Source organism: Lytechinus variegatus, chromosome 2, assembly GCF_018143015.1.
Source record: "Lytechinus variegatus isolate NC3 chromosome 2, Lvar_3.0, whole genome shotgun sequence".
Lineage (NCBI taxonomy): Eukaryota > Metazoa > Echinodermata > Echinoidea > Temnopleuroida > Toxopneustidae > Lytechinus > Lytechinus variegatus.
In genome coordinates, this window is record NC_054741.1 from 63,715,730 (window position 1) to 63,728,312 (window position 12,583).

Sequence of the window (12,583 nt, forward strand, 5' to 3'; positions counted from 1 at the left end):
GAAGGGAGAGTTTTACAATGTTTTGCAATGTCAAAAGAGCAAAATGATTGTGCTATTAACATTGACATAATGCACTACCACGAAGTCTTGCTTTTTGTATAAAAACTTGGTCTATAATCACTTGGAAATACTATACAGTGCGTCCCAGAATAAACGAAACCGAGATTTAGCGATCATTTATCATAACTTAATCATAAATAGAATAAATAAATGACCTACCAATTTAAAGCTTAGAATCTCCTCTTTCATCTGATATTACTTAGCTTATTTCTTATTCACGCATGAGTGAGCAAAAACAATTTGAAGAAAGGATACCAAAAACTAATTTGGCGAGGGGTATCTGGGTTTCAAAAAGAAACCACATTTCTGAAAAGTTCAATACCTGCTCTTTAATTTGGTACCTCAATTACAGAAAATGGTCAAGAAATAAAAAAGTTCTGGTCATTTGAAATAAGGCTTGTATTTCCATAATTTCATGAGATAATCGTGTTTTCACTGGTTTCCCACAGAAGCTTTCGCGTGGTGAACAAAAGATTTAATGCATGGCTGATCGTCAACAAAACGGAGTGTTGAGTGAGTTTGAAAGCCAGCCTGGAGAACCTCTTCATTTTATGAAATTATTGAAATTCAAGCCTTATTTCAAATGACCAGAACTTTGTTATTTCTAGACCATTTTCTGTAATTTAGGTATCAAATTAAAGAGGAGATATTGAACTTTTCAAAAATGTGGTTTTCTTTTTGAAACCCAGATACCCCCCGCCAAATGAGTTTTTTATATCCTTTCTTCAAATTGTATTTGCTCACTCATGCGTGAATGAGAAATAATGTAAGTAATATCAGATGAAAGAGGAGATTCTAAGCTTTAAATTGATAGGTCATTTGTCTATTTTATTTATGATTAAGTAATGATAAATGATCGCTAAATCTCGGTTTCGTTTTTTCTGGGACGTACTGTATTAACACATAGGATATCTTCATTTGGATTTTGCTATTTTGAATGACATTTTAGATTGTCTGACTGGCACATGGTGTGATTGCCAGGTCTTTTAGCCACATATTCAGTTTTGTGCTAGCCCAAGTATGTCAGACTGAATGAGGCATGAATGAGGTTGAATTGGTCCAAAGGCCAAGTAGACAAAAAATGATACACACTGATATTGTGGATAAAATGAAGCCATACTAAGTGAGCACTGGACTATAACTATGATAATGGTAGGCCTATCAGATTTAGTATTGTGGTCGGAATTATTCCTGATATTTGCCTATGTTCTTTGGAGATTGGCCCCTACCTATTATTTGTAAACTTAGTATGTGTATGAATATTTCTTTTTTCTCTCTTTTTACGATATTTACCCCAACTTTGTTATCATTTCACATACTCATTTTTTAAGATATGTTATATGTATAAGTTACATACTTATTACTTACATCCAAATTGTACATTAAGTTTTATAGTACTGCCCTGCATTGACAGGAGTGTCTCATGACCTGGGCCTATCTTAATCTTTATGATGTTCTGTATTGACTTTGTTGTTACATATAAGAATAATTTAGAAGAATTGTAAAAGCAATTACATCCATCTATTAGTTATTTCCTTTTAAGGTTAGCCAAGAATTGTAAAGAACATTCAAGAATGTCTTTTTATTATGCAGGCCTTGCCTATTTAAAAGGCCAAGGAGTTGTATTGTTATTTCTGAATAGAGATTAGGAACAATAGGCTTAGCTATGTTATTGACACTCTTGATTTCAATGAGGTCATTCAAGAGTGTTCTGGATTTTGACTGCTCCTGAAAGGAGAAAGTTCTTTTGGAAGAAGGTGCTAGAACCTTCTATGGTGGTGACATTTTTTTAGAAGCTTCTAGATTAGTTGAAACTTAGTATAGCTGCAGTTTCTTTAATCACATCATCACACCATCACATCATATGAGAGCAGGAGATCACATCACGTCATATGAGATCACTTCACCAGATCAGATCAGATCAGAGCAGTTTATGCATCAATGAACTGTTTGCAGTTATTTTGAGAGAGAAATTATCAGTTCTCATCGAGATCATCAACATCATCAACCTGTTCAATGAACACGCTTCAACCCATGGATTGCTGAAATTGACTGTTAATCATCATCAACATCGTCTTCACGGACATTTCAACTCGTTACAGTGACTTTTATTATTCATCGGACTTCAACATCAGTTTCATCATCGCCATCATTGTGAATTTTCGCCAGTCAACTGGGATTTTATCATTTGGATTATTACTTGGATATAGTATCATCACTTCGGGATTTTACATCGGACATTTCAAGAGATTTATGTAAGATCATTATTTGTTTTATTTATGTATAATTATTTCCTGTAATAAAAAAAAGAGGAAATTAAACTTTATACATCAATTTCTGATTGTTATTTGTTGCAGTATCGTAACAAATAATTTTGGGGGCTTGTCCGGGAAACAAAAACCAAATTTGTACAAGCCAAGGCAATTTTGAAACGGAAACCAAATTTGTACAAGCCAAGGCAATTTTGAAACGAAAACCAAATTTAAAGCCAATTTGAAATTAAAACCAGTTTTTCAGGAAACGAAAACCAATTTGAGACGAAAGTCAATTTGAAACAAAAGCCAATTTGAATTGGAAATATTTTGGAAAGTTCTAGAATATACTGTACTGTGTTATTACGTGCTTGTATTTGTGTATATTCACTATGGCTACATTTGATGTTGAAGAATTTCTTGCAATGACAGAATTGTCATATGATCATTTGAAGTCACTGAAGAAAGATGATTTGATAACAGTTTGTGATCATTTGGGTGTATCTCTAGCCCCAGGATTAAAGAAGGCAGAGATAATTGACTTGTTAGCTAGTCACATGAAGCTTACAGAGGAGTCTGAAATTTCTGTTATTGTTTCAGATGATGCTCAGATTCAACTTGCAAAGTTTGAAATGGAAATGAAAATGAAAGAGAATGTCGAGAAAGAGAGAATCAGAGAAAACATTGAAATGGAGAAAATGAGATTGGAGTACCAGTTAAAGTTGAAAGAAATGGAGTTAGCTCATGCAAATACTAACTCTGCGAAAGATAAATCTCCCCAAGGCTTTGATGTGGCGAAAAACATTCGCCTTGTGCCAAAATTTGATGAAGAGGGAGTTGATACATATTTTGTGTCATTTGAAAAAGTGGCCAAGAGACTGAATTGGCCCGAGGAATACTGGACTCTTCTCCTCCAAAGTGTTTTTGTTGGAAAGGCTGCAAAAGTCTATTCTTCGCTCTCTGAAATGCAATCATATGACTATGCTACAGTAAAAGAAACAATTCTCAATGCATATGAGTTAGTACCAGAAGCGTACAGACATAAATTTAGGAACATGCAAAGACAATCAGGCCAGACATATGTTGAATTTGCTAGGGAACAAGAAATGATGTTCGATAAGTGGTACAGATCACTGAAAGTTGACAAAGATTTTGTTCACCTTAGGGAAGTTGTCCTCCTAGAAGAATTCAAAAAGAGTCTTCCTTTTGGCATTAAATCTCACTTAGATGACCATAGAGTTACTGAAGTCAGTAAAGCAGCCATAGTAGCTGATGAATTTGAGGTCACACATAAAGGTAGTGGAGATAGGCCTCCTTTCAAGAATTATTGGAAAAAGAAAGGTAAAGGGTCATTTGAATCCCACAATAAACCTAGTAAGGGAAAATATGCAAGCAAGGATAAAGACGCTAACAAGAATCAGGCTAGTGGGGGCACAGAATCAACCAAAAGGTCTGAGAGTCGTAGTTCCAAAATTTGTACTCATTGTCATAAATCGGGACATTTGAAAAAATCATGTTGGAAATTGGTTGGAATGCCAACCAAAACTAAGAAAGACATGGGTTTTGTCAAGCAAACAAGTGTTCCCTCGATGGAGTTTGTTCCATCAGAGCCCAATCGAGATGTTGAGAGTGTTTCTCTAGAATTTGCTGATAAAGTCAAACAGGTTGATGAAACTTTTAGAAGTTTTTTGCATGATGGTGAAGTATCCCCTTGTTCGACTGGTGCTGCTGGTAGGTCAGTGGTGATCCTTAGGGATACAGGGGCTGCACAGTCCCTGATGGTGCCAGGGGATTCGGCTCTTCCTCCGGAGAGTTCAGAGAATGCCAACGTCTTAGTTCAAGGTATTGGCCCAAATTTCATGTCGGTTCCTTTGCATAAGGTCGACTTAAAGTGTGACCTAGTTAGTGGTCCTGTGACTGTTGGTGTCGTTCCAGAATTACCCATGAAAGGTGTTGATTTCTTGTTAGGTAACGACTTGGCTGGAGATAAAGTTGTTGCATCTCCAGTGGTTTCGGAAAAGCCTGTTGAGGTAGCTGAAACTGAATTGTTGCAGGAAGATTTTCCAGGGATTTTCCCGGATTGTGTTGTTACTAGGTCTCAGACTCGTAGAGCTGAAAAGGATGATGCGGAATCTGCTGATGTAGAGGAGAGTACTGATGTCTGGTTAGCTGAAACCTTTTTCAAGGATTTGAATGGGGATAGTGTTGAAGGCTCTGTTGCTAACAATGATAGTTTGTTTAGTAAATCCTCCCTAGTACAGGCACAACAGGCAGACCCAGAATTAAAAAGCTTGTCACAGAAAGCATGTTCTGAGGCTGAGAAGGTTCCTGAGTGCTTTTATGTCAAAGATGACATTTTGATGAGGAAATGGAGACCTCCCCGGAGACCAGCTGATGAAGATTGGTGTATAATTCACCAGGTTGTAGTTCCTCCTTGTTACCGCACAGATATTCTGAAAATGGCTCATGAGTTACCTATGGCAGGTCATGTCGGTATTCGGAAGACAGAAGATAGAATTATGAGGCATTTCTATTGGCCTAAGATGCACAAAGATGTTGTGCATTTCTGTAAGACATGTCACACATGTCAGATTATTGGTAAGGCACAGCCTTCTATCAAGCCTGCTCCATTGATACCCATTCCTGCATTTGATGAACCTTTTACTAGGGTTCTTGTTGATTGTGTCGGACCCTTACCCAGAACGAGGTCGGGTCACAGATTTCTCCTGACGATTATGGACTTGTCTACACGGTTTCCAGAGGCGATACCTTTGAGGAGTATCACTGCGAAGACAGTGGTGCAGGCGTTAGTGCAGTTTTTCACTAGGTACGGTCTGCCGAAGGAAATTCAATCTGATCAAGGGTCAAATTTCATGTCAGGAATATTTCAGCAAGTTATGAAGGAGTTGGGAATAAAGCAGATTAAGTCTTCTGCTTATCACCCACAGTCCCAAGGAGCGTTAGAACGCTATCATCAGACTTTGAAGACCATGATTAGGGCTTATTGTGAAGACTATCCCGATGACTGGGATAAAGGGATCTCATTCCTACTGTTTGCAACCAGGGATTCCCCGAATGAGTCCACAGGTTTCAGTCCATTTGAATTGGTCTATGGTCATGAGGTTAGGGGTCCTCTAAAGCTTATCAAAGAGAGGTTTATGGTTCAGGATGATGATGTAAACCTTCTAGACTATGTGTCAAAGTTTAGAGAAAGGCTCTCAAAAGCTTGTGATGTGGCTAAGGAACACTTGAAAGAGTCGCAGGGAAAAATGAAAGCTCAAGCTGACAAAAATGCAAAAGAGCGAAGTTTCAAGCCTGGAGACAAAGTATTAGTGTTGTTGCCTTTGCAAGGTGAGCCCTTGAAAGCTAGGTTTAGTGGTCCCTACATAGTCAAAAAGAAATTGAATGATGTCAACTATGTGATCAGTACCCCTGATCGAAGAAAGTCTCAAAGAGTTTGTCATGTAAACATGTTGAAAGAATACTTTGAGCGAGAGGCTAGTCAGCCAATAGGTACAACACAGGTCAAAGAAGAAGAAAAACATGTAAATGTACATGAAGAAGAATGTTATGGAAAGACAGATAATGAATTGTCTTATACAGATGTATCCAAGAACGAACCATGTGGTGTAAAGTTGTCTAACTCAGAGATGTTAGGAAACATGGATGAGGCATTAAAACACCTGCCTGAAGATCAGAGAAATGATATATCTGGCCTGTTAAGAGAATATGAAAATGTGTGTAAAGACAAACCAGGTCGTACACCTTTAACTGTACATGATGTAGACGTAGGTGATGTAAGACCTATCAAACAGAATCCTTATAGGCTCAATCCAAGCAAGTTGGAAATGGTGAATAAGGAAATACAGTTTATGTTAGATAATGACATAATTGAACCGAGTCAGAGTAGTTGGAGTTCCCCCATTGTAATGGTTCCAAAGCCAGACGGCTCTCAGAGATTTTGCATTGATTACCGAAAGGTAAATGCAGTAACTAAGACTGACTCGTATCCAATTCCTAGGTTAGAAGATTGTATTGATAGGGTTGGAAATTCTGCCTATATCACAAAGATAGACTTGCTTAAAGGATATTGGCAAGTGCCACTGACTGACCGAGCCAAAGAGATATCAGCCTTTGTCACACCTGAAGGCTTATTTCAATGCAAAGTCATGCCTTTTGGAATGAAAAATGCACCAGCAACCTTCCAAAGGTTGACAAATCAAGTGATTGCCGGACTTGACAATTGTGTCGTATACATTGACGACATCCTAGTATACAGTGATACTTGGAATGATCATCTGAATCATTTGCGAGCACTGTTTGACAGGCTGGACAAAGCCAATCTAGTAGTGAATCTGATGAAAAGTGAATTTGCCAAGGCAAAGGTCACATATCTTGGTCATGTGGTTGGTCAAGGGCAAGTGCTACCAAGAGAAGCCAAGATACAAGCTATCTTAGACTTCCCAGTTCCCACAACTAAGAAAGAATTGCTCAGATTCTTAGGTATGAGTGGCTTCTACAGGAAATTTGTTCCAAATTTCAGTACAGTGGTTAGTCCTCTGACAAACCTGCTGAAGGCAAAAGTGAAGTATGTTTGGTCTGACGAATGTCAAAGATCATTTGAGAAATTAAAGGCCATTTTGGTGAATGAGCCTGTTTTGGCAGCTCCAAACTTCACAAAGCCATTCAAAATAGCTATTGATGCATGTGATGTTGGAGTAGGAGCAGTATTGCTCCAAGAAGATGAAGAAGGCATCGAAAAACCAGTGTGCTACTTCTCTAAGAAACTCAATCGGTTTCAAAAGAAATACTCAACTATTGAAAAAGAGGCCCTGAGTCTCGTACTAGCCCTTCAGCAGTTTGAGGTGTATCTAACCAATGGAGAGATTACAGTCTATACAGATCACAATCCTCTTGTGTTTTTGGAGAAATTCAAAACAAAGAATCAAAGACTGTATAGATGGAGCCTAATGCTCCAACCATTTCCTTTGAAAATTGTACACATAAAGGGAAAGAATAATGTAATTGCTGATGCTCTATCAAGAGTATAAAAAGTGAAATTATTCATGATTTTGACCAAGTGTGTCATTTGAAGAAAACATCTTTGATGTTCATTTATTTTAACATGTTCGTTAAGTACTATATCTTTGTACACGATAACTGTAAATGATTTATCAAGATGACTTTGAACAGTTAAAAGAAAAAGTAATCTTAAAGAAACCTTTACTACGGTAAAGCTTTCTTTTCCCCGGTGGGGGAGGTGTTACATATAAGAATAATTTAGAAGAATTGTAAAAGCAATTACATCCATCTATTAGTTATTTCCTTTTAAGGTTAGCCAAGAATTGTAAAGAACATTCAAGAATGTCTTTTTATTATGCAGGCCTTGCCTATTTAAAAGGCCAAGGAGTTGTATTGTTATTTCTGAATAGAGATTAGGAACAATAGGCTTAGCTATGTTATTGACACTCTTGATTTCAATGAGGTCATTCAAGAGTGTTCTGGATTTTGACTGCTCCTGAAAGGAGAAAGTTCTTTTGGAAGAAGGTGCTAGAACCTTCTATGGTGGTGACATTTTTTAGAAGCTTCTAGATTAGTTGAAACTTAGTATAAATAGCTGCAGTTTCTTTAATCACATCATCACACCATCACATCATATGAGAGCAGGAGATCACATCACGTCATATGAGATCACTTCACCAGATCAGATCAGATCAGAGCAGTTTATGCATCAATGAACTGTTTGCAGTTATTTTGAGAGAGAAATTATCAGTTCTCATCGAGATCATCAACATCATCAACCTGTTCAATGAACACGCTTCAACCCATGGATTGCTGAAATTGACTGTTAATCATCATCAACATCGTCTTCACGGACATTTCAACTCGTTACAGTGACTTTTATTATTCATCGGACTTCAACATCAGTTTCATCATCGCCATCATTGTGAATTTTCGCCAGTCAACTGGGATTTTATCATTTGGATTATTACTTGGATATAGTATCATCACTTCGGGATTTTACATCGGACATTTCAAGAGATTTATGTAAGATCATTATTTGTTTTATTTATGTATAATTATTTCCTGTAATAAAAAAAAGAGGAAATTAAACTTTATACATCAATTTCTGATTGTTATTTGTTGCAGTATCGTAACATTGTAAATTTCTTTCCTTTATTGTGATTTCAATAAAGTGATATCAAATAAAAAATAATTGGTTGGTGGCCTTTCAGATGGGAGAAAGACCACAGCAGAACCGCCATTCTCCAACCGAACCCAACTCACCAGTGAGACCATAGAGTCTTTCCTCCAAGACAGAAGATCTTCACCATTCTACAGAAATGGATCAAAGCAGAGCATACCATTCTCTACCTATGCTTCTGATATAACTCACCTGTGAGACCGTAAAGTCTTTCCTTCAAGATGGGATCTTTACCATTCCAGAGAGACAGACCAAAGCAGAGCCGACATTCCCTATCTGTAATACCAAGCAATCCATCTTCACCCCACCGGAAGGCACGGGATCTAGCGTGGTCATGTGGAAAATACTCCCAGCTGCAAAAAATTAAATAAACAAGTAAAAAATAAATAAATAAACAAATAATCATTTATTTATAATAAGTACAAACATACACACTGCATTGTTGTTTCATGTAGTGCATCTAGCCAATTAGAAAAAATAGTTTTGAGAGGCCGACTATTGTACAAAAACAATATGGCCCCTAAAATGGTAGGGGAAGGCGTGGTAAGTTATGACACTTTTTGCATTTTGCATGATAGAATTTATACATATTGTAGAAATAAATACCTTGCCTTTAAATTTGATTCTTGGAAAATCTTTTCACCTATATACAACTTTCTAACCCCACACTGAAAGTCGTTGTGACCTTTGAAAAAACGATGTCAAGTGGCACAACTTGCCCCATCTGTGGGGTAAGTAGTGCCATCTTCTGGGGTAAGTTGAGCCACAAAAACTATGTACAAAATGTATGCAGGAAGAACCAGCATGTAAATTTTTAAAGTCTTTTCACTTGCTAATTCTCTTATACTAACATTCTCTAAAAGTAAAAGAATTGCCACGTGAATTTGTCTTTTCTGCCTGCATATCGATGGCTTTTTAAGGTTTGTTTGTTTTTTATTTACACATAAGAATTACCATGGCTCAACTTGCCCCATGTTGGCTGGCTCAACTTACCCCAGTCCGAACTTATTGTGATAATTTTGCATCCACACATTTCTTATGCATCCATCATGTAAAAGACTGACAAGAATAAAGATCCATACCTGGACTGACAATGTTGTTCTTATGTCTTTATTACATGTAAAGACGTGTGTGTGTAAAAACACTTATCTATTTAACACCCTTTTTTACTTTTTTGGCTGACATTTGTATTTTCCCCTCTAAAAAGTACATTTTGTTTCAAAGTTGAACACAATTTGGTGGGGTTAAGGGATATGTAATGGGTCATCAATATATGACACCACCATAATGTCTGACTCATTCATTATTGGCCTGGGGATGGTGGCTCAACTTGCCCCTATGCTCAACTTACCCCGCCTTCCCCTACTGTTTTTAATCCGGCTGGTCCTGTGCCTGGTATAATCAGCACAGAGTATTCAATATTCAAGGGCCAAGATTTGGCCCTGGGGTACATCATGCTATATCAAACTATCATTTTAAGAACTTGCAAAAAAATGTATGTAATCTGTGGTAGGATTAGAAGTTTATATTTGTTAAGAATGAAGCATGTACTAATAAGAATGAAGCATAAATCCCTCTGTGTTATGACTGACATTTCAGCCATTGCAAATCAAGACTACAAATACCATTCATAAATGAAACTAGTAATATTACAATAGCCACTAAGTTATTGGAAATGATAAGGGTTGACTATACTGAGTAAGTCTTTTATTTTGGCAAAATGCAGAGCCACTGAAACCTTTACAGTCAGTTTTCCTTCTTTAGAGTCCGATTCAACAGGAAATAATAGCTCAGTTGTGATTTTTATGATCTATGAGCGGGGATTCTCTCAACCATAAAGTGCTTTTAAACTGAGCAGTCTGTGCTGACTAAACCTCCCACATTATTCACTGCTTATTGAACCTGAGGACCAGACAATAGTTATCAACTATTGTTAATACACGACAAGGTCATATCAACAGAGCCATTTTTTATAGAAAATCAGGGAATAATTTTCCTGGTATCGCATTGCAATTTGCTTCACATTTTTGTTAGACTGCTATGCATAAAGTCTTTTGTACATATATAGTATATTTTTACATAGGACTGTATATTACTTAGTTGAGAGCTTTTCTCTTATGACCAAAAATGCTATTCAAATTTGTAAAGCAAAATTACTTCCTGAAAATATCTTGCAATTCCTTTTTAAAAAGTCACAAACCAGAAGTATCAAATGACTGTTAACTTCAGTTCCTTTTTAAATACATTTTACCATGTAAATCACAACCCCTTTCCCAATCAATTATAATCTGTATTTCTCTGCTATTTTATATACTGCCTTACATGTAAGTGATTCAATCATCACTTATCACAAAACATTGACATTTCATTTTAATATGAGAGAACTCCAAGTTTTTAGAGAGCTATAAAAGTAACTTACCAGTATTCATTTTTATCAACTTTAACTTCCTTGTTCATAAAGAATGAAATAATTTTTGGGTTTTTTGGCATAGTAGCTTCCTCTTTTATTGAAATAGTGCTATTAATGATTAATGCCTGACCACATTTATGAGTGATATGTAACATCACTGCACCTGTCTGGAGAGTTAGGGCAATGGAGACATCTGTGACCTTTCACCCCATGATTCAAAACCCTCATGAGATCATTGCCACTCCAATATTAAATCGTAATAATTTAACAATAATTTACACCCATAATCATTAATATATGAATAATTTGAGACATTCATATTTATCATGGTGGAGTCAGTGCTCTGCAATTATCCTGAGTCTGAAAATGAATTATAAAAAAAATCATTATCAGGATTAATTCTCGAACACCATCATAACTCATATTCAACAAACTTTTCTTACATCGTTATCAGTATAGAATACCAATTCAAATGACCATCCTGAGGAAATTAGGTACGACATTTATTCCCATAAATTTGGAGCTCATTATGGATCCAACTATATCTCGGCCAAGTTGGTGTCCGCTGGTATAGCACTTGTTGGGCGGCAAGCACGCCTCACCTGTCGTTTCAGGAGAGTTAGTTTAGTAAGGGGACGTAGTGTGTGTGCAAGTCTGGACTGTGAGTTGACCGAGAATTGTTCGGATCAACTTGTTTCTGCCTTCCACATTAATTTATTTCAAACCTAAGGCCTACATATCTTATCATCTGCAAATATTATTGTTTTTAGATACTTTGGGAAGAACTCTGCTTGAATACCTTTTTTGTTTTGTGATCATGGAAAATACAGATGATCTTTATTGCATGCTCTGCATCCGGCTGCTTATGCAATGCTTACCCCGGCCCTCAGCGCATTTCAGCGCGGTCATGACGGAGCAAAAAAATTGACTTGATTTGATGCATTGATGTTCAATCAAATTAAAGCTGTTTACAAAATAATTGATATGACCAAGGAGATATCTCCTTGATATGACTTAGGCCTAACGCAAGTTATCATATTATGTAACATATAACTGTCTCTCATCAGTGTTTACAACGTGTACATGTACATGACTGAAAACAGGCCTTGTACATGTACACGTGCATCAAAAATGGACTTTCATAACGGGTCTACTGTGAATTAAAGTTTTATTTCCCACAACATTTTATGATTCAGTCAAGTTGTTCCTTATTGTCAAATCTGTACAAAATTGAAATATCGTAAAATTCAAACAATAAAACACAAAAGAAATAATGAGTGAAGTACATCATCGGTTTTCTCATTTGCATTTGCATTTGTGCATATAACTATTTTGTGAATAATAAGTGAAACTTTAAAATGTCGTAACAATTTTCAGTATTATGCTTGCCTGATTTTTCTTCATTGATTCGAATCAACATTTTTGTAAGGTGGACTTGACCTTTAGTTTCACCAGGGAAGTGGGAGGTTAGACTCCAACTTCCCTGGTTTCTCAACAAACTCTCTGCACACTGCACTCAATGCAAAATAGCCAATACTGTGAAGTTCAAACTTGGGATTTACAGTTAATACTTCAATAACAATGGGTGAATAAAACAACTACTGTTCCCTATACTATAGGAGGGTTTCAAAACCAGGAATCAAATCTAATTACATG

General features: G+C 36.6%; 1 protein-coding gene across 1 annotated transcript in view; it reads right to left on the bottom strand.

Moving 5' to 3' along the window:
- Positions 1 to 12,583, bottom strand: part of LOC121408612 (uncharacterized protein YMR196W-like) — a 40,037-nt gene that overhangs the window by 21,766 nt on the left and 5,688 nt on the right. Inside the window, exon 2 of the mRNA XM_041600140.1 lies at positions 8,710 to 8,870. Within this exon, the coding sequence (XP_041456074.1) occupies positions 8,710 to 8,870 (161 nt within the window). The remainder of the gene's footprint in view (positions 1 to 8,709; positions 8,871 to 12,583) is intronic.